Here is a 23714-nt window from a genome sequence, read left to right as displayed (position 1 = left end):
TAAACATGATTTGGTACGGATTACGGCAGGAGTCATGACCTGGTACAGATTACGGCAGTAGTAAACATGACTTGGTACGGATTACGCCAGTAGTAAACATGACTTAGTACGGATTACGGCAGTAGTAAACATGACTCGGTACGGATTACGGCAGTAGTACACATGACTTGGTACAGATTACGGCAGTAGTAAACATGACTTAGAACGGATTACGGCAGTAGTAAACATGACTTGGTACGGATTACGGCAGTAGTAAACATGACTTAGTACGGATTACGGGAGTAGTAAACATGATTTGGTACGGATTACGGCAGTATTAAACATGACCTGGTACAGATTACGGCAGTAGTAAACATGACTTGGTACGGATTACTGCAGTAGTAAACATGACTTGGTACGGACTACGGCAGTAGTAAACATGACTTGGTACGGATTACGGCAATAGTAAACATGACTTGGTACGGATTACGGCAGTAGTAAACATGACTTGGTACGGATTACGGCAGTAGTAAACATGACTTGGTACGGATTACGGCAGTAGTAAACATGACTTGGTACGGATTACGGCAGTAGTAAACATGACTTGGTACGGATTACGGCAGTAGTAAACATGACTTGGTACGGATTACGGCAGTAGTAAACATGACTTGGTACGGATTACGGCAGTAGTAAACATGACTTGGTACGGATTACGGCAGTAGTAAACATGACTTGGTACGGATTACGGCAGTAGTAAACATGACTTGGTACGGATTACGGCAGTAGTAAACATGACTTGGTACGGATTACGGCAGTAGTAAACATGACTTGGTACGGATTACGGCAGTAGTAAACATGACTTGGTACGGATTACGGCAGTAGTAAACATGACTTGGTACGGATTACGGCAGTAGTAAACATGACTTGGTACGGATTACGGCAGTAGTAAACATGACTTGGTACGGATTACGGCAGTAGTAAACATGACTTGGTACGGATTACGGCAGTAGTAAACATGACTTGGTACGGATTACGGCAGTAGTAAACATGACTTGGTACGGATTACGGCAGTAGTAAACATGACTTGGTACGGATTACGGCAGTAGTAAACATGACTTGGTACGGATTACGGCAGTAGTAAACATGACTTGGTACGGATTACGGCAGTAGTAAACATGACTTGGTACGGATTACGGCAGTAGTAAAATGACTTGGTACGGATTACGGCAGTAGTAAAATGACTTGGTACGGATTACGGCAGTAGTAAACATGACTTAGTACGGATTACGCCAGTAGTAAACATGACTTGGTACGGATTACGGCAGTAGTAAACATGACTTGGTACAGATTACGGCAGTAGTAAACATGACTTGGTACGGATTACGGAACGATATTTGATAACGCCGAACGCTGCGATGTGCAAATGAAATATTCTAATAGAATAACATAACACTCACCATTATCTTAGTACGGTGTTTTAATAGAGTTCAATATTACGTAATATACACTGATAAAAGGTTTCAGAAAGTTAAATATAGATTTTCCCAGTTCTCAGCTATTATGCAATGTACAGGCGTCGTCTAAGACGTTACCTAAGATAACTTAGATAATTAGCTTAATATGACTGTACTGTACTAAGTGGCACATATGTTTTTTTTATGCTTTCCGGTATTGATATACATTATAAGGCCATTATCATTACGTTTCACCTCCCAATACCCAATCAAGAGCCTGCCACACTTCCTGTCTGTTAAACACGTTGACGTATTATCTTAATCAATTATCACCAAATTAACAAGAGTACATTATCATATACATTAACGTTTTCATATTTCATATTTGAGTGTAGCTTAGAGAGTTTATTATATGCATGAAAATTTCACGCAATCACATTGGTCGGATCCTATACACGTGATCAGTCCTCAAAAACTCATGTAGACTGGTTATGCAGTGAATACCGATTTCTAAATATAGCCTGTATGGAAATTCCCCGGAACGTGTCGTAGCGCATGCGCAGTTAGACTGGAACGCGATCTGTCAGACGACATTAGAAGATGGCTGCTGGCGAACGTTTCTCTTCGGTTAGGAAAATTACCAAAACTATTCGAGGATAAAGATGCTGTTAACGTAAAAAATATGCCATTGAACACGCAGTGCATGTCCTCCATGCTTATCTGAAGAAAAAGAACCTAGTCGATGCCTTCGAAAGCTTCAATGATGAACTGTTGTATTCAAACCTGGCTAAATTTTACACGGAGGTTCGCGTACAAAAGTCAGAATCTTTAGTTTTGTTTTGTTTTATTTTATTGTTGAAGCATATAATGAAACAGTTATGGGCTTTTGTGCTTGTAAATATGATGTGATATGAACCTGAAAGAGTGATATTGACCTCGGATTCGCCTCAGTTAATATCACTATTTCAGGTTCATATCACATCATATTCACCAGCACAAAGGTCCATAATTGTTTAGTAATTGATAGCTTTAATGAAACGTATAACAGTGTAGTTGCCCTAGTCTCTTGGCAGCAGACGACTAGACTTAACTTCAAGCACTAGTGCAACGTCATAGGTTTTTCGACAGGAATGTACCTTTTGTAATGTCGATCTTAATGTCACCTTTGACCCCGTCGTGCAGAGGTGGTGCTATTGACACAGTACTACTTTTTCTTTAATTATCGGCATCATAAACATTGATCAATGCGTGGACTAGACTTCATGGCAGAAAGGAACATCTTTATTGACTCTTCGGTAAACACAAGCCTGAGGAATTGGAAAGGGCCATATTGGGAGAAAATACGCTTTTAAAAATAATTTAAGAATTACAGGTAACATATGCGACCATTAGGCAGATATGGTCCGGTGCACAGTTTTAAAAAGATGTCTATTTGTTTTGGAACACAGAATTAATCGTTTGTAGAATTGATCATCATGATATAAGAAAAGAGTCCCTTTGAATATCATCATGGTCAGTTAACCCGAGAGAGGACAAGTGTCGCATGTGTATACAAACTATATGTGTATGCAAATAAAATTATATTATTGTATGGTCAAGTGGTGAAATATGAGAAGAAAATTTCGGCGTTCGAAAGCAAATATGCCAACTTGTTATATCCCTGACAGAAACGGGGAAGGGAGTGTGCGCGTGCACTACCCTAACCTAAGACAAATACAAAAAAAACAGAGCTGTTTATAAAGGTCAGGCATCAAAATAGTTAAATGGAGCTTTGGGGCTATTGTTTAGGACTCGGTATTGTAGGTGTATTTGATAGGTGTCTGTTGGCAACAGGAATGTGCATCATACTGAGAGCACGCCACGTAAGGTATAAAGTGACACGCATGTGATGCACTGTGAATCATCTCGAATGGAGCTTTGGGGCTATTGTTTAGGACTCTGTATTTTAGGTGTATTTGGTAGGTGTCTGTTGGCAACAGGAATGTGCATCATACTGAGAGCACGCTACGTAAGGTATAAAGTGACACGCATGTGATGCACTGTGAATCATCTCGAAGAACCTATTGAGGACTCTGTCACCTCTGTACAGTGATATTTAATGTCTTTATTCGAAGTAGCACTGGAAAATAAACACTTGCTATGACATCTGATAAGTTATTGACGATTCGTTTATAAATGCCAGTTAATATTAAGCTGATATGGTACGGGTGTCGGTATATGTAAAACACCTGCTTTATCCTAGGACAGAAGCAATATATAATAATATATACGAGAGACAGGAACGGGTTGTCGGTACATCTATATGAAATATGGAATGGCAGAGTGAAATATAACTAGACCTAGTGTATATCAGTTACACCTATAAAGTATGAAGTGTCATGTTCTTGGTGAGTGACAACTAAGTATGAAACGCATCAACGAATATATCACAGGGCTTAAGGACCGGGCTGTATAGGTTGATGCAAAGAATTCAAACAACTTTAAATGATTATAAAGAGATTATATAATGCAATATTTGACATGACCATGGGGACATATCTCAAGTGACTGGGTCTGTCTCATAAGACGAGCGAACTATGGATCAGCTAAATACTTGCCCCGACGTCCAACAGTTTGGCTAAGTCTGGTTTGAGATAATAAATGACCCCGTCAAGAGCGCCCTCTAGAACAGAGTTACGTATAAGCAGGGCGAGCATGAAGAGGTATGGGGCGGTCGCCGTTACGTAAATCACCTGGAGATGATATATAAATACAGATAGCATACACATAAATATCTGTCACTTTATTAGAGGAGTTCTGGAAAATTACTAGCGTATAGTCATAGATCCAAATTTATAACCAAAATGATCACGTTTTTTTTAGAAATACAATATAGTGTAAGAATTAACTTCTACAATTGTAAAACAATTTGTTTTGGGAAAATAAAACGATCGAAACTATTAAGACAAATGCAACATCAAATGTCTCACAATGATGTTCAAAATACCGGATGTGACGTACTCACCTTGCCGGAAGATCGAATTCCTTTACAGATGCAAACATATACGATAACCCAGGCCAACAGGAGACACAGGGCTAGATCCCATTTGATGGTTCCCATATTCTCTATCCCGTCCGATATTCCTAACACTTTTCTCCTGATCGTTAGAAAAAAGAATGTAATAAAGTCTGAGCGATAAATGTATATTGAAAACCTGTTATTCATTCTGATGTATAATAATCTACATTCGTTACTGACATATTATCAATCGATGCCGTTTTATATAATTATCATTGATATTTGTTCAGCTTTTCATATCTTAAACACAAATTCTCCCTTACAATTAAGAAACACTCACACATATGTTTATGAATTACGAATAATCAAATGTATTCTTACTCCCAATACTCATTGACTGGGTCTATCCTGATCATTGGCACCGCCGTTACATTGTTCGTAGAATTTGTCTTGTTTACAGCAGTGAAGTCGTAGCAGTGTTCCGTGTTCCACTCGTGACCACACGTCTTCCAGGGAAGCTCGGAGGTAAAGGAGGAAAACACATAGTAAAGAGCCCAACAGATGATCACGTTGTAGTAACAGTTTAGGTAGAACACCACTGTGGTCGTCACACCACCAAGACCTGGAAACGAGGTACATGATATAATGGATATATATAGATGTAGACAAGATAGATTTAGTTTGAGTATATTGAATTTGTACACTAGATATCAAAAATAGTACATATCTTAACGAAGTCACTAATAAGGCATGAAGGCAGACGTCTTCATAAATATAGTTCACCGAACTTATATCATATCAATCTCTTTTGCGACCCAACTGAGTTATAAGAAATGACATATCATTTAAAGTTTATTTATATACCTAGGCCATGCAGAGCTAAATTTCTCTTCTATCAGCTTGTTGAGAGGAATTACGACATCAAATCAAGATAGATGTTGCCATGCGAAACCACTAAAACCTTCGTAAAATCCCCATGGTAATATATTTTAGCAGATTATGAATAAGCAAACAAAGGCTAAGTGACCTCGATTGATTAGTGAACGTTAGATGATGCTATAAATTCGCTAGACATTTAATAAACATTAAAACTGAAAAGTATGATAATATTTATAACACATTTAGCTTTTGTATAACACCATTAAATGCTAAGAAAGGGCACTTTACATGAAGTTTATGTAGTTTTGGTGCTCATAGGTCTATATTTAATATGTTTAAATTACATATAAATATTCCTATCTTTTCAAAAGGGCCGTTGAATAACACTTACCAGGGTGTTGAAATTTAAGGGGATTGTTCAACCTTAATACAATGGCAAAAGGCGGCAGGACAAATTGCATAAGCATTTCGTTTCTGTATCAAACATTTCTATTTCGTTTCTGTATCAAACATTTCTCTTTCGTTTCTGTATCAAACATTTCTCTTTCGTTTCTGTATCAAACATTTCTCTTTCGTTTCTGTATCAAACATTTCTCTTTCGTTTCTGTATCAAACATTCCTATTTCGTTTCTGTATCAAACATTTATATTTCGTTTCTGTATCAAACATTTCTCTTTCGTTTCTGTATCAAACATTTCTATTTCGTTTCTGTATCACGGTTAGCTTTCACGCGGTAAACAAACAATTCTATTTCGTGTCTGTATCACGGTAAGCTTTCATGCGGTAAACAAACATTTCTATTTCGTTTCTGTATCACGGTAAGCTTTCATCCGGTAAACAAACATTTCTATTTCGTTTCTGTATCACGGTTAGCTTTCACCCGGTAAACAAACACTTCTATTTCGTGTCTGTATCACGGTAAGCTTTTATGCGGTAAACAAACATTTCTATTTCGTTTCTGTATCACGGTAAGCTTTCATGCGGTAAACAAACATTTCTATTTCGTTTCTGTATCAAACCTTTCTATTTCGTTTCTGTATCACGGTTAGCTTTCACCCGGTAAACAAACAATTCGACTTCGTGTCTGTATCACGGTAAGCTTTCATGCGGTAAACAAACATTTCTATTTCGTTTCTGTATCAAACATTTCTATTTCGTTTCTGTATCACGGTTAGCTTTCACCCGGTAAACAAACAATTCGACTTCGTGTCTGTATCACGGTAAGCTTTCATGCGGTAAAAAAACATTTCTATTTCGTTTCTGTATCAAACATCTCTATTTCGTTTCTGTATCACGGTAAGCTTTAATGCGGTAAACAAACATTTCTATTTCGTTTCTGTATCAAACAATTCTATTTCGTTTCTGTATCACGGTAAGCTTTAATGCGGTAAACAAACATTTTTATTTCGTTTCTGTATCACGGTAAGCTATCAACCGGTAAACAAACATTTCTATTTCGTTTCTGTATCAAACCTTTCTATTTCGTTTCTGTATCACGGTAAGCTATCACCCGGTAAACAAACATTTCTATTTCGTTTCTGTATCACGGTTAGCTTTCACGCGGTAAACAAACATTTCTATTTCGTTTCTGTATCAAACATTTCTATTTCGTTTCTGTATCACGGTTAGCTTTCACGCGGTTAAAAAACATTTCTATTTCGTTTCTGTATCAAACATTTCTATTTTGTTTCTGTATCACGGTAAGCTATCACCCGGTAAACAAACATTTCTCTTTCATATCTGTATCACGGTTAGCTTTCACGCGGTAAACAAACATTTCTATTTCGTTTCTGTATCAAACATTTCTATTTCGTTTCTGTATCACGGTTAGCTTTCACGCGGTTAAAAAACATTTCTATTTCGTTTCTGTATCAAACATTTCTATTTTGTTTCTGTATCACGGTAAGCTATCACCCGGTAAACAAACATTTCTCTTTCGTATCTGTATCACGGTTAGCTTTCACGCGGTAAACAAACATTTCTATTTCGTTTCTGTATCAAACATTTCTATTTCGTTTCTGTATCACGGTTAGCTTTCACGCGGTTAAAAAACATTTCTATTTCGTTTCTGTATCAAACATTTCTATTTTGTTTCTGTATCACGGTAAGCTATCACCCGGTAAACAAACATTTCTCTTTCATATCTGTATCACGGTTAGCTTTCACGCGGTAAACAAACATTTCTATTTCGTTTCTGTATCAAACATTTCTATTTCGTTTCTGTATCACGGTTAGCTTTCACGCGGTTAACAAACATTTCTATTTCGTTTCTGTATCAAACATTTCTATTTTGTTTCTGTATCACGGTAAGCTATCACCCGGTAAACAAACATTTCTCTTTCGTATCTGTATCACGGTTAGCTTTCACGCGGTAAACAAACATTTCTATTTCGTTTCTGTATCAAACATTTCTATTTCGTTTCTGTATCACGGTTAGCTTTCACGCGGTTAACAAACATTTCTATTTCGTTTCTGTATCAAACATTTCTATTTTGTTTCTGTATCACGGTAAGCTATCACCCGGTAAACAAACATTTCTCTTTCGTATCTGTATCACGGTTAGCTTTCACGCGGTAAACAAACATTTCTATTTCGTTTCTGTATCAAACATTTCTATTTCGTTTCTGTATCACGGTTAGCTTTCACGCGGTTAACAAACATTTCTATTTCGTTTCTGTATCAAACATTTCTATTTTGTTTCTGTATCACGGTAAGCTATCACCCGGTAAACAAACATTTCTCTTTCGTATCTGTATCACGGTTAGCTTTCACGCGGTAAACAAACATTTCTATTTCGTTTCTGTATCAAACATTTCTATTTCGTTTCTGTATCACGGTTAGCTTTCACGCGGTTAAAAAACATTTCTATTTCGTTTCTGTATCAAACATTTCTATTTTGTTTCTGTATCACGGTAAGCTATCACCCGGTAAACAAACATTTCTCTTTCGTATCTGTATCACGGTTAGCTTTCACGCGGTAAACAAACATTTCTATTTCGTTTCTGTATCAAACATTTCTATTTCGTTTCTGTATCACGGTTAGCTTTCACGCGGTTAAAAAACATTTCTATTTCGTTTCTGTATCAAACATTTCTATTTTGTTTCTGTATCACGGTAAGCTATCACCCGGTAAACAAACATTTCTCTTTCGTATCTGTATCACGGTTAGCTTTCACGCGGTAAACAAACATTTCTATTTCGTTTCTGTATCAAACATTTCTATTTCGTTTCTGTATCACGGTTAGCTTTCACGCGGTTAAAAAACATTTCTATTTCGTTTCTGTATCAAACATTTCTATTTTGTTTCTGTATCACGGTAAGCTATCACCCGGTAAACAAACATTTCTCTTTCGTATCTGTATCACGGTTAGCTTTCACGCGGTAAACAAACATTTCTATTTCGTTTCTGTATCAAACATTTCTATTTCGTTTCTGTATCACGGTTAGCTTTCACGCGGTTAAAAAACATTTCTATTTCGTTTCTGTATCAAACATTTCTATTTTGTTTCTGTATCACGGTAAGCTATCACCCGGTAAACAAACATTTCTCTTTCGTATCTGTATCACGGTTAGCTTTCACGCGGTAAACAAACATTTCTATTTCGTTTCTGTATCAAACATTTCTATTTCGTTTCTGTATCACGGTTAGCTTTCACGCGGTTAAAAAACATTTCTATTTCGTTTCTGTATCAAACATTTCTATTTTGTTTCTGTATCACGGTAAGCTATCACCCGGTAAACAAACATTTCTCTTTCGTATCTGTATCACGGTTAGCTTTCACGCGGTAAACAAACATTTCTATTTCGTTTCTGTATCAAACATTTCTATTTCGTTTCTGTATCACGGTTAGCTTTCACGCGGTTAAAAAACATTTCTATTTCGTTTCTGTATCAAACATTTCTATTTTGTTTCTGTATCACGGTAAGCTATCACCCGGTAAACAAACATTTCTCTTTCGTATCTGTATCACGGTTAGCTTTCACGCGGTAAACAAACATTTCTATTTCGTTTCTGTATCACGGTAAGCTTTCACGCGGTAAACAAACATTTCTATTTCGTTTCTGTATCACGGTAAGCTATCACCCGGTAAACAAACATTTCTATTTCGTTTCTGTATCACGGTTAGCTTTAATGCGGTAAACAAACATTCCTATTTCGTTTCTGTATCACGGCAAGCTTTCACCCGGTAAACAAACATTTCTGTTTCGTTTCTGCACCGCAGTACACTTTTATGTGTTACAATGGATTGTGTTCCGTTTTCGCCACACAAATTAATCATTTCCTATTTCGTTACTGTAGCGTGGTAAACAATTATGACCCGAGAAAGGCTATTGTTTTGACCTCCAATCCCTAATGTACGGATCAGATGCAAATACAAATATGTTCAAATCTAAATCAACGACCATTGATAGCGATTGACTGATAAAACCCCCGAGCCTCTTCTTCCCCATAAAAAATATATGGGATTGACACTGCGGAATTTGGAAACATTTTTAAACGCTCCTGTTGAGTGCCTATATTACGGAAGAGCATTAGGGCTATATACAGGATACACTTCTGTATCTCTTATTAATTAATAGGGATATTTATATCTGAATGTAAACCGTGACTGAAATCAATATGCATTTGTTGTTTGATTTTGTTTTTCTCGTTACGTTTTGTTTTTATTAATTCGCGTTTTTTAATAACCATACAGCACCACCTTCCGTGCTCTTGGTCCTACCTGGTGGTTTTACCATATCTAGAAGTGAAATGGCGAATGTTATCGATATCGATGATACATGTTAATGATATGTCGGAACAATGGATGCCATGCATTTTAATTGGGTTGCATGCAACCCAGATATAATAGGTCACTGTCATCTAATGGATTGGGCTTTGCTAGAGTATTGGAACAAGTCAGGTGAAACCGATAAGTAAATATTTCACTATGAAACCATTCTCAAACTACAAAAAAAACTACATAACGTTTATTTAATTACTAAACTCTATATATGTGTTATTCATAACAACCGCCGTTGCATAACCATTTAAAACATTAAGTTTGGAGCTATGAAATTGAAATGAATTTACTTGCAATTCCTGTAAAAGGAGGCTGTCGTTCTGCCATATATAGTTTTAACAACGTTAGCATCGGTTTGATATCAAATTACCGTGACAACATTTCTAATTCTGTGCATTCTAAACGTGCGAATCAATATATGCCTGATCGCCTTCGGCCATCGTACTTTTCACATACATTAGCATGATAAAAGTTATCATAGATCTGCCAGGGTGGTTTTACATATCTAAAAGTGTCAACAGGATATATGAAAGTCTAGGTCTTACTCAGTGTGTATATCTAAAGTGGCAAAAGGACCGACCGACCGACACCCGTACGTGTAGATATGACACAGTGTTTATGCATACCCATTTGATGGAAGAAATTTCTTGTCTGTTCTAAAGGGGTTATATTTCAAAGAAGGCACGCCCTATTGAGTGAGGTGGTTGGGAACTACGGCACAGACCTGCCCGTTCCATAGTTTATATTATTATACCTCTACTGAGTTTTCCCTATATAAAAACAATACGATCAAATCTGCTTTTTCCCTTAAATCACTTAAATCTCTCCATCTGAGAGCTACTCCCTGCCCAAATTAGGACTACTCCCTGCAAAAAGGGACTACACCCTGCCAGAATGGACCACTCCCTCATGAATATTGTAGGTGGAGTTTATAAGATTTCAACCAATGAAAACATTCAACCAACTTCCCCGTGACGCTCGTGACGTCACATTTTCAGAACCAAATGACAACAGTGAAATGGCCACCGATGAAGGCTGTTTTGTTGTTGTAAAGAGTAGTTACAGCAGATTTTGGACGCTAAACGTAGCTTAAATACTAAAGCTGTTATAAAGACTGCAGTGAATTCACTTAAAACTTATTTAACAGAACGGAATGCCGGAAGCGTCTACGAGTAGGGTCAAGCAAGCTCTTTTAAAAAAAATGGATGGGACTAGATCTACTAACAGTAGATATGGGAGAAAAACAATGGTGACTATGAGATTCAGTCTATAAAACACTTCTTGAATGCTAGAAATGAAGTTATCATCAACGACGATGCATACAGTACTTCCAATTGCATTTTTTTCTCTTTCAGTCTTTGAAATTGTAAAAGGAAAGGAATAAATAAATTCATTTGTTAAATTGCCTTTACTTGGTGAATAATTTGTTTCGTTATAATAAAACAGTTACATAATGAGTAATTCGGGAAATAGCAAATTTATGGTCACCCTTGGTGAAAAACTATTTCCCGAGGCGGCGAATAGTTTTTTCACCTTGGGGGACCATAAATGTGCTATTTCCCTCATACCCATTCTACAACTGTATAATGTTTTATACTATTCTAAGAAACTGTGACAAAACAAATGCGTTTGTGAACGAATAGAATATGAAGCAGAATCGGAATTATCTGTCTGTGATTATTCAGATTGTTATGTTGCAAATATTATATTTACCTGTTCCTCTCACGTCTCCAACTAAACTGTATTTGTGACAGTGTATTACCCTAAACCAACGCAAATATCAAAACAGAGGACGGTAATCCAAGGATTATAAATGTAGCACCGTAAATAAATTGATTTTTGAAAATTGCGGCAAGATTTTATTAATCTCCAATCTTATAAATCGCATGTCAGAAATGGTGTAATGATTCTATACGTTGGATATTTTTTTCAAATGAGTTGAATTGAAATATGTGGTCTCTGAAAAAACAGATCTGCTTAATCCCTTTACCTTGGAATAAAGGACAGATATTCCATGCCTTGAATCCGCTGACCCCCATAAACTGACCAACGGCTACTTCCATAAAGAAGAGAGGTACTCCGGCCACGACCACGCATGCAAGGTAAGGAATGAGGAACGCTCCTGAAAATCACCAAATATTTAACTGTTAACACATGCCATTTTTATCAAAATTATTGATACTATCATACTATTGTTTTTAGACATTAAACATGATCCAGATCTGTATGATTAGTGAAGCCGGGGCAGTATTGTGATACCATTTACAATTCCGTAACCTTACTTATCAACCCTCATGTCCTGTTACTTTAACAATGGGATAAGTGTCATTAACAGTAGTGATATTCTATATCAAACGTATGTCGACATACCACAGCACTTCATCTGTGAACGAACCCGTCATCATTTCTTGCAGTTCTGCTACTGTTGATCTAAACCCAATGCTTCCAAAGTTTTCAATTACAAGCAAACACCATAACGACTGAATTATGCTGACGTTGGAATGACTCTAACACTAGGTCCTGCTCTAAAGTCCCCACATGATTAAGGTTCCGTTTGACACGGAATAATTGGTGAATTAAGTATTATCCTAAATTCAAAACAGGATAGCTTTTCATTGTTGGCTCCAAGTAATGACAGGTACCTGTTCTCAATTGAGATGTGAATGTCAAGATGCTGATGGATGCTATGAGAACAAAACAATGGAAAAAACGACAGCAAGCTGATTTGGATTCAATTTCAGAGTAGTTTTAAAAATAACCTTTAAGATCCACAATTAATGCAAAACACAAGTCTGTATTTCTAGATGCCCGATGTACAACCTACATTCAACTAAATTAACCTAAAAGGTATGTAGTTGTGTCTGCAGGCAGATAATCTAAATTAACCTAAAAGGTATGTAGTTGTGTCTGCCACAGAGAATCTAAATTAACCTAAAAGGTATGTAGTTGTGTCTGCAGACAGAGAATCTAAATTAACCTAAAAGGTACGTAGTTGTGTCTGCCACAGAGAATTTAAATTAACCTAAAAGGTATGTAGTCGTGTCTGCAGACAGAGAATCTAAATTAACCTAAAAGGTATGTAGTTGTGTTTGCAGACAACTAAACTAATAGCGTTAGTCTTGCATGTAAACACGTCTACAGTCTCTTCTTGATAAAAGAAATAGACTTGCTTAGTGACAAAGGAAACCCTCCCTTTTCATTGTCCAATTTTAAGAAAAATGTCGTACAAACGGTCGGAAAAGGTCCGGATTGGGTTGAACATCGATGTGGATGGACGGGAGTTTGGGGGCTGAATATGGGTTAGCGTTTTATTTCACTCCGCTGTCATCTTGCCTCAACTAGTTTTATGTATGAGAACATCAAGTCAAACTTAATGATACCTTGCTCCCTAAATATAATCCACTGCAATTAAACTATGCACGAGGATACATTTCTTTAGTTTAACGCAGGCATGCAACTGAAACCGGAGTTTATATCAGATGAAATACCAAAAAAACTCTTTCTTGGTTTTGTCATGTTTGTTCGAAAGACGCAAAAAAATACTAAAAATAGATATTCGACTGTGCAGACATAATATGTTTACAGAATGTGCAAAGTAATATTGTTGTTATTGAATTACAAATATTCTATTTCTTAGTCATCAAATTTTCATTCTATGGACCAAAAGTAAACGAAAATAACAATATATTTAAAGTTAGCATCAGCTAGTCTATCAAAAGTCAGATGGAATACGACCGAGTTCGAGATTCTTTTAACCGTAATGGTAAAACCTTACCAAGGTAGAGTTGATGAGTTATTTGGTATTATGAAGAACGAATAACTATTTAACTATGATTTTCCAGGGGGAAAGGAAAAGTTAGAATGTTATTCGTTATTCCGAATAACGAATAACTGTCAAACTTTACTTTGCTTAAAACCATTGCATGTACAATGTAAATTTTGTAAATATTTAAAATGGAAATATAAGTAGTGTGCTTGATCTGCTGAAGATATCTTACGCCATCACATACTTTTGTCTGATGTCAAAATAAAGGGATGTGACGCATTCTACATGTACAAAATCGTAATGTTTCCACATTATATAAAACATGAATATGTAATGATGTCACTACATTGTATAACAACATGAATATGTAATGATGTTACTACATTGTATAAAAAAATGAATATGAAATGATATTACTACATTGTATAACAAAATGAATATGAAGTGATATTACTACATTGTATAACAACATGAATACGTAATGTTGTTACTACATTGTATACCAACAAGAATATGTTATGATGTTACTACATTGTGTAACAACACGAATATGTAATGATGTTACAACATTGTATAATAACATGAATATGTAATGATGCTACTACATTATATAAAACACGAATATGTAATGATGTTAATACATTGTATAATAACATGAATATGTAGTGATGCTACTACATTATATAAAACACGAATATGTAATGATGTTAATACATTGTATAATAACATGAATATGTAATGATGCTACTACATTATATAAAACACGAATATGTAATGATGTTAATACATTGTATAATAACATGAATATGTAGTGATGCTACTACATTATATAAAACACGAATATGTAATGATGTTAATACATTGTATAATAACATGAATATGTAGTGATGCTACTACATTATATAAAACACGAATATGTAATGATGTTAATACATTGTATAATAACATGAATATGTAATGATGCTACTACATTATATAAAACATGAATATGTAATGATGTCACTACATTGTATAACAACATGAATATGCAATTATATTACTACAATTTATAACAACACGAATATGTAATGATGTTACAACATTGTATAATAACATGAATATGTAATGATGCTACTATATTGTATAACAACATGAATATGTAATGTTGTTACTACATTGTATAATAACATGAATATGCAATTATATTGCTACAATGTATGACAACACAAATATGTCATGATGTTACTACATTGTATAACAACATTTATATGTAATGATGTTACTACATTGTATAACAACACGAATATGTAATGATGTTACAACATTGTATAATAACATGAATATGTAATGATGCTACTACATTATATAAAACATGAATATGTAATGATGTCTCTACATTGTATAACAACATGAATATGCAATTATATTACTACAATTTATAACAACACGAATATGTAATGATGTTACTACATTGTATAACAAAATGAATATGAAATGATATTACTACATTGTATAACAACATGAATACGTAATGTTGTTACTACATTGTATACCAACAAGAATATGTTATGATGTTACTACATTGTGTAACAACACGAATATGTAATGATGTTACTACATTGTATAACAAAATGAATATGAAATGATATTACTACATTTTATAACAACATTTATATGTAATGATGTTACTTCATTGTATAATAACATGAATATGTAATGATGCTACTACATTGTATAACAACATGAATATGTAATGATGTCACTACATTGTATAACAAAATGAATATGTAATGATATTACTACATTTTATAACAACATTTATATGTAATGATGTTACTACATTGTATAACAACATGAATATGTAGTGACATCATTACATATTCATGTTATTATACAATGTAATGATGCTACTACATTGTATACCAACAAGAATATGTAATGATGTTACTAAATTGTATAACAACATGAATATGTAATGTTGTTGCTTCATTGTATACCAACAAGAATATGTTATGATGTTACTACATTGTATAATAACACGAATATGTAATGATGCTACTACATAGTATAACAACATGAATATGTAATGTTGTTACTACATTGTATACCAACAAGAATATGTTATGATGTTACTACATTGTATAATAACATGAATATGTAATGATGCTACTATATTGTATAACAACATGAATATGTAATGATGTCACTACATTGTATAACAAAATGAATATGTTATGATATTACTACATTGTATAACAACATTTATATGTAATGATGTTACTACATTGTATAACAACATGAATATGTAATGATGTCACCACATTGTATAACAAAATGAATATGTTATGATATTACTACATTGAATAACAACATTTATATGTAATGATGTTACTACATTGAATAATAACATGAATATGTAATGATGTTCCTACATTGTATAATAACATGAATATGGAATGATGCTACTATATTGTATAACAACATGAATATGTAATGATGTCACTACATTGTATAACAACATGAATATGAAATGTTGTTACTACATTGTATACCAACAAGAATATGTTATGATGTTACTACATTGTATAACAACATGAATATGTAATAATGTTACTACATTGTATAACAACAAGAATATGTAATGATGTCACTACATTGTATAACAACATGAATATGTAATGATGTTACTACATTGTATAACAACATGAATATGTTATGATGTTACTACATTGTGTAACAACACGAATATGTAATGATGTTACTATATTGTATAACAACATTTATATGTAATGATGTTACTACATTGTGTAACAACACGAATATGTAATGATGTTACTATATTGTATAACAACATTTATATGTAATGATGGTACTACATTGTGTAACAACACGAATATGTAATGATGTTACTTCATTGTAGAACAACATGAATATGTAATGATGTTACTATATTTTATAACAACATTTATATGTAATGATGTTACTACATTGAATAACAACACGAATATGTAATGATGTTAATACATTGTATACCAACATGAATATGTAATGATGTTACTTCATTGTATAACAACATGAATATGTAAAGATATTACTGCATTGTATAACAACATTTATATGTAATGATGTTACTACATTGTATAACAACTGTAATGATGTCACTACATTGTATAACAACATGAATATGTAAAGATATTAATACATTGTATAACAACATTTATATGTAATGATGTTACTTCATTGTATAACAACATGAATATGTAATGATGCTACTACATTATATAAAACACGAATATGTAATGATGTTACTTCATTGTATACCAACATGAATATGTAATGATCACTACATTTTATAACAACATTTATATGTAATGATGTCACTACATTGTATATCAACATAAATATGTAATGATGTCTCTACATTGTATAACAACATGAATATGTAATATGTAATGATGTTACTACATTGTATAACAACATGTATATGTTATGATGTTACTACATTGTGTAACAACACGAGTATGTAATGATGTTACTATATTGTATAACAACATTTATATGTAATGATGTTACTACATTGTAGACCAACATGAATATGTAATGATCACTACATTTTATAACAACATTTATATGTAATGATGTCACTACATTGTATATCAACATAAATATGTAATGATGTCTCTACATTGTATAACAACATGAATATGTAATGTTGTTACTACATTGTATAACAACAATATGTAATGATGTTACTACATTGTATACCAACAAGAATATGTTATGATGTTACTACATTGTATACCAACTTGAATATGTAATGATGTTACTACATTGTATAACAACATGAATATGTAATGATGTTACTAAAGGAAAGAAATTAGATTTCATGAGGTCATAACAACATTTGCTTTCAGGATATATTCCATGAATCGCGTTGAAAACGCACTTACACCCAGGCTCGTATTCATAAAACTCTATCAAATCCAGATTCTGTGCTCATGATCAATCTTTTGTTTTTGTGATGAAATCAACAATTTGGAATAGTTTAGGATTAACTGAAAACTAAATACCGTTTTCAAAGTTGTTTACTTGAATGTTTGACTGCGTCACATAATGTAAGTGAGGTACACGAAAGTTTGTTTGATCACAGAATCTGTGCTTGAGCATGAGAACTGTTACCTGAATACAGGTCCTAGACTTGTATTGTTTTTAATGGTCACCACATAAATCTTCTATTTGTGCAGTTTTTGCTCTAGTGATATAACTGATTCGTCGAATTGTGGTTTTATTTACATTTCGATATCTATTCACCACACGAAGAATCTAGAGATACAGATTGCTAAGGTCTATATATAAGTTTTGTCTTCTAAAACCGAGTTAAGATGGACGCTATTACAGCGTTCAAGGACATGACATTTTCAAAAAAAGCCGATAAGAACCTCATCTCATCTCTATGATGATGGGGTATCCTGCAGTATGGTATCAAATGTATAAAACGTGTTAAGATACGTGTAGGGTGAACAACAAGAAATATTAAACAAATCTGAACATCTTTTGGAGTATTCATTATTTATTCAGATTTGTTTCAGTACATTCAGTCCGTTGACAACACATTTTAAGCTATAGCATTAACCGGGTTTAAACCTTTGTATACGTTTAGTGGAGTGTATTACCGGGATGATGAATGACATGCTAGACTACCTATGTAGAACACTTTAGTAACCACTCCTATTTTTTAAGATTCCAGATTCCCTCTGACCATGTAGCCATTTAAATCTGCAGTACCTTCTGTGACATCGCTGAACTCGGCTTATGTATGGCGTCACTGTCGACTGCAGATGATTTAAATTTCCCGCGGCTCGTAGAAAAGCGGGAAATATTTGTCCTATAGGTACGTGGCACTCGTATAGGTTGAGAAGCACGTGCGGTTTATAGACGACCAATGAGATTGTTTCGGAAGCGTAAGACGTGGTAGGGTTAGTTTGTTAGGCCGAGCAGCTAATTGCATGTAATGAGCTTGTTGTTTACTATACAGGGTAATAAGTATATAGAGGACTTGCATTCGTGTGGTAGTGATTGGGTGTCATATGGACTTCAAGTGAGGTCTATCCATGATTTTCAAACCTGGCCTGAATAATACTCATAGAGGCTGAAGGTGAAAGTGGTATTCCTAAGAAAATATGAGAAAAAACATAGATAGACCAAAACTGAAATTTGCAATGGTTAATGTTATGTTATAATAAATTCATACCAGTTATCCGTCCTGTCGAATTTGAATACTACAAGATCAAACGATGTCATATTATGTCACACTTATTTCTTTTCTTAGAGTCTGTAAAAAATAAAAACTTGTCACGTGACGTTTCCTCTCCTAACAAAGTTGAGAATTCGCAGCAGGCAAATTCTGTTCATAGAATAAGGTCTGCCTACTATTTACAGACCTGGAAAATGGAAATTCTCTAACATATTTTTAGTCGGTCTGAAACATTTTGTTTATTCTTGGAATGGGGTTTGTAACATTTGTAACTATATTTTGTTCCTCCAACCAGATTTGGGAAATAATAAATCTAATCACAACCATTTAACATCAAAATGACTGAATATTCATTTTTGTTGTTTATTTTTTTTAAGGAGAAACATTACAAATTCCACATAGACGGTAAATGTATAAATTGCGAAATGATGAAGGAATATCACTTGCTCACATGCTATATTATAGTAATAGGTGTGTCTCGTGTTCTCACACATGTTATATTGTAGTAATGGGTGTGTCTCGTGTTCTCATACATGTTATATTGAAGTAATGATGGGTGTGTCTCGTGTTCTCATACATGTTATATTGAAGTAATGATGGGTGTGTCTCGTGTTTTCACACATGTTATATTGTAGTAATTGGTGTGTCTCGAGTTCTCACACATGTTATATTGTAGAAATGGGTGTGTCTCGTGGTCTCATACTTGTTTTATTGTAATAATGGGTGTGTTTCGTGTTCTCACACATGTTATATTGTAGTTATGGGTGTGTCTCGTTTTTTCTCACATGTTATATTGTTGTAATTGGAGGTGTTTCGTTTTCTCTCACATGTTATATTGTAATAATGGGTGTGTCTCGTGTTCCCACCCATGTTATATTGTAGAAATGGGTGTGTCTCGTGTTTTCACACATGTTATATTGAAGTAATGGGTGTGTTCTCACACATGTTATATTGTAGTAATAGGTGTGTCTCGTGTTCTCACACATGTTAGATTGTAGTAATAGGTGTTTCTCGTGTTCTCACACCTGTTATATTGTAGTAATGGGTGTGTTTTGTGTTCTCACATATGTTATATTGTAGAAATGGGGGTGTCTCGTGTTTTCACACATGGTATATTGAAGTAATGGGTGTGTTTCGTGTTCTCACACATATGATATTGTAGTTATGGGTGTGTCTCGTGTTCCCACCCATGTGATATTGTAGAAATGGGTGTGTCTCGTGATTTCACACATGTTATATTGAAGTAACGGGTGTGTCTCGTGTTCTCAACCATGTAATATTGTAGTAATGGGTGTGTTTTGTGTTCTCATACTTGTTTTGTTGTAATAATGGGTGTGTTTCGTGTTCTCACACATATTATATTGTTGTAATTGGAGGTGTCTCGTTTTCTCTCACATGCTATATTGTAGTAACGGGTGTGTCTCGTGTTTTCACCCATGTTATATTGAAGTAATGGGTGTGTTCTCACACATGTTATATTGTAGTAATAGGTGTGTCTCGCGTTCTCACACATGTTATATTGTAGTAATAGGTGTGTCTCGTGTTCTCACACATGTTTTATTGTAGTAATGGGTGTGTCCCGTGTTCCCACACATGTTATATAATAGTAATGGGTGTGTCTCGTTTTCTCACACATGTTATATTGTAATAATGGGTGTGTCTCGTGTTCCTACCCATGTTATATTGTAGAAATGGGTGTGTCTCGTGGTCTCACACTTGTTTTATTGTAATAATGGGTGTGTTTCGTGTTCTCAGGGTGTGTCTCGTGTTCCCACCCATGTGATATTGTAGAAATGGGTGTGTCTCGTGGTCTCATACCTGTTATATTGTAATAATGGGCGTGTTTCGGGTTCTCACACATGTTATATTGTAGTAATAGGTGTTTCTCGTGTTCTCACCCATGTTATATTGTTGTAATTGGAGGTGGTTCGTTTTCTCTCACATGTTATATTGTAATAATGGGTGTGTTTCGTGTTCTCAGGGTGTGTCTCGTGTTCCCACCCATGTGATATTGTAGAAATGGGTGTGTCTCGTGGTCTCACACTTGTTTTATTGTAATAATGGGTGTGTCTCGTTTTCTCTCACATCATATATTTTTGTAATTGGATGTGTCTCGTTTTCTCTCACATGCTATATTGTAGTAACGGGTGTGTTTCGTGTTTTCACACATGTTATATTGGAGTAATGGGTGTGTCTCGAGTTCTCAAAATGTTATATTGTAGCAATCGGTGTGTCTCGTGTTCTCACACATGTTAGATTGTAGTAATAGGTGTTTCTCGTGTTCTCACACCTGTTATATTGTAGTAATGGGTGTGTCTCGTGTTCTCACCCATGTTATATTGTAGTAATGGGTGTGTTTTGTGTTCTCACATATGTTATATTGTAGAAATGGGTGTGTCTCGTGGTCTCACACTTGTTTTATTGTAATAATGGGTGTGTCTCGTGTTCCCTCCCATGTTATATTGTAGAAATGGGTGTGTCTCGTGTTTTCTCACATGTTATATTGAAGTAATGGGTGGTGTGTCTCGTGTTCTAACACATGTTATATTGGAGTAATGGGTGTGTCTCGAGTTCTCAAAATGTTATATTGTAGCAATCGGTGAGTCTCGTGTTCTCACACATGTTATAATGTCGTAATGGGTGTGTCTCGTGTTCTCACACATGTTAGATTGTAGTAATAGGTGTTTCTCGTGTTCTCACACCTGTTATATTGTAGTAATGGGTGTGTCTCGGGTTCTAACACATGGTATATTGTAGTAATGGGTGTGTCTCGTGTTCTCACACATCTTATATTGTAGTAATGGGTGTGTCTCGCGTTCTCAAAATGTTATATTGTAGCAATCGGTGTGTCTCGTTTTCTCACACATGTTCTATTGTATTAATGGGTGTGTCTCGTGTTCTCAACCCTGTAATATTGTAGTAATGGGAGTGTTTTGCGTTCTCATACTTGTTTTGTTGTAATAATGGGTGTGTTTCGTGTTCTCACACATATGATATTGTAGTTATGGGTGTGTCTCGTTTTCTCTCACAAGTTATATTGTTGTAATTGGAGGTGTCTCGTTTTCTCTCACATGCTATATTGTAGTAACGGGTGTGTCTCGTGTTTTCACCCATGTTATATTGAAGTAATGGGTGTGTTTCGTGTTCTCCCACAGGTTATATTGTAGTAATGGGTGTTTTCCGTGTTCTCACACATGTTATATGATAGTAATTGGTGTGTCTCGTTTTCTCACACATGTTATATTGTATTAATGGGTGTGTCTCGTGTTCACAACCATGTTATATTGTAGTAATGGGTGTGTCCCGTGTTCCCACACATGTTATATAATAGTAATGGGTGTGTCTCGTTTTCTCACACATGTTATATTGTAATAATGGGTGTGTTTCGTGTTCTCAGGGTGTGTCTCGTGTTCCCACCCATGTTATATTTTAGAAATGGGTGTGTCTCGTGTTTTCTCACATGTTATATTGAAGTAATGGGTGTGTTCTCACACATGTTATATTGTAGTAATAGGTGTGTCTCGCGTTCTCACACATGTTATATTGTAGTAATAGGTGTGTCTCGCGTTCTCACACATGTTATATTGTAGTAATAGGTGTGTCTCGCGTTCTCACACATGTTATATTGTAGTAATAGGTGTGTCTCGCGTTCTCACACATGTTATATTGTAGTAATAGGTGTGTCTCGTGTTCTCACACATGTTATATTGTTGTAATTGGAGGGGTTTCGTTTTCTCTCACATGTTATATAGTAATAATGGGTGTGTCTCGTGTTCCTACCCATGTTATATTGTAGAAATGGGGGTGTCTCGTGTTTTCACACATGGTATATTGAAGTAATGGGTGTGTTTCGTGTTCTCACACATATTATATTGTTGTAATTGGAGGTGTCTCGTTTTCTCTCACATGCTATATTATAGTAATGGGAGTGTCACGTGTTCTCACACATCTTATATTGTAGTAATGGGTGTGTCTCGGGTTCTAACACATGGTATATTGTAGTAATGGGTGTGTCTCGGGTTCTAACACATGGTATATTGTAGTAATGGGTGTGTCTCGTGTTCTAACACATGTTATATTGTAGTAATGGGTGTGTCTCGAGTTCTCAAAATGTTATATTGTAGCAATCGGTGTGTCTCGTGTTCTCACACATGTTATATTGTTGTAATTGGAGGTGTCTCGTTTTCTCTCACATGCTATATTATAGTAATGGGTGTGTCTCGTGTTCTCACCCATGTTATATTGTAGTAATGGGTGTGTCTCGTGTTCCCACCCATGTTATATTGTAGTAACGTGTGTGTCTCGTGTTTTCACACATGTTATATTGAAGTAACGGGTGTGTCTCGTGTTCTCAACCATGTAATATTGTAGTAATGGGTGTGTTTTGTGTTCTCACATATGTTATATTGTAGAAATGGGTGTGTCTCGTGGTCTCATACATGTTATATTGTAATAATGGGTGTGTTTCGTGTTCTCACACATGTTATATTGTAGTTATGGGTGTGTCTCGTTTTCTCTCACATGTTATATTGTTGTAATTGGAGGTGTTTCGTTTTCTCTCACATGTTATATTGTAGTAATGGGTGTGTCTCGTGTTCCCACCCATGTTATATTGTAGTAA

At 34.9% G+C, this 23714-nt stretch overlaps 1 protein-coding gene across 2 annotated transcripts in view; it reads right to left on the bottom strand.

Moving 5' to 3' along the window:
- Positions 1 to 23714, bottom strand: part of LOC110461007 (sodium- and chloride-dependent creatine transporter 1-like) — a 51379-nt gene that overhangs the window by 12601 nt on the left and 15064 nt on the right. For both annotated transcript variants that reach the window (XM_021514270.1, XM_021514278.1), the window contains exons 2-5: positions 12085 to 12216; positions 4813 to 5053; positions 4438 to 4570; positions 4031 to 4165 (exon numbers count right to left, since the gene is read on the bottom strand). In XM_021514270.1, coding sequence (XP_021369945.1) covers positions 4031 to 4165; positions 4438 to 4570; positions 4813 to 5053; positions 12085 to 12216 — 641 coding nt within the window. The remainder of the gene's footprint in view (positions 1 to 4030; positions 4166 to 4437; positions 4571 to 4812; positions 5054 to 12084; positions 12217 to 23714) is intronic.

Source organism: Mizuhopecten yessoensis, unplaced genomic scaffold (genome assembly GCF_002113885.1).
Source record: "Mizuhopecten yessoensis strain PY_sf001 unplaced genomic scaffold, ASM211388v2 scaffold1379, whole genome shotgun sequence".
Lineage (NCBI taxonomy): Eukaryota > Metazoa > Mollusca > Bivalvia > Pectinida > Pectinidae > Mizuhopecten > Mizuhopecten yessoensis.
Note: the sequence above shows the minus strand (reverse complement) of the source record. Positions and strands in the feature narration are given on the sequence as shown.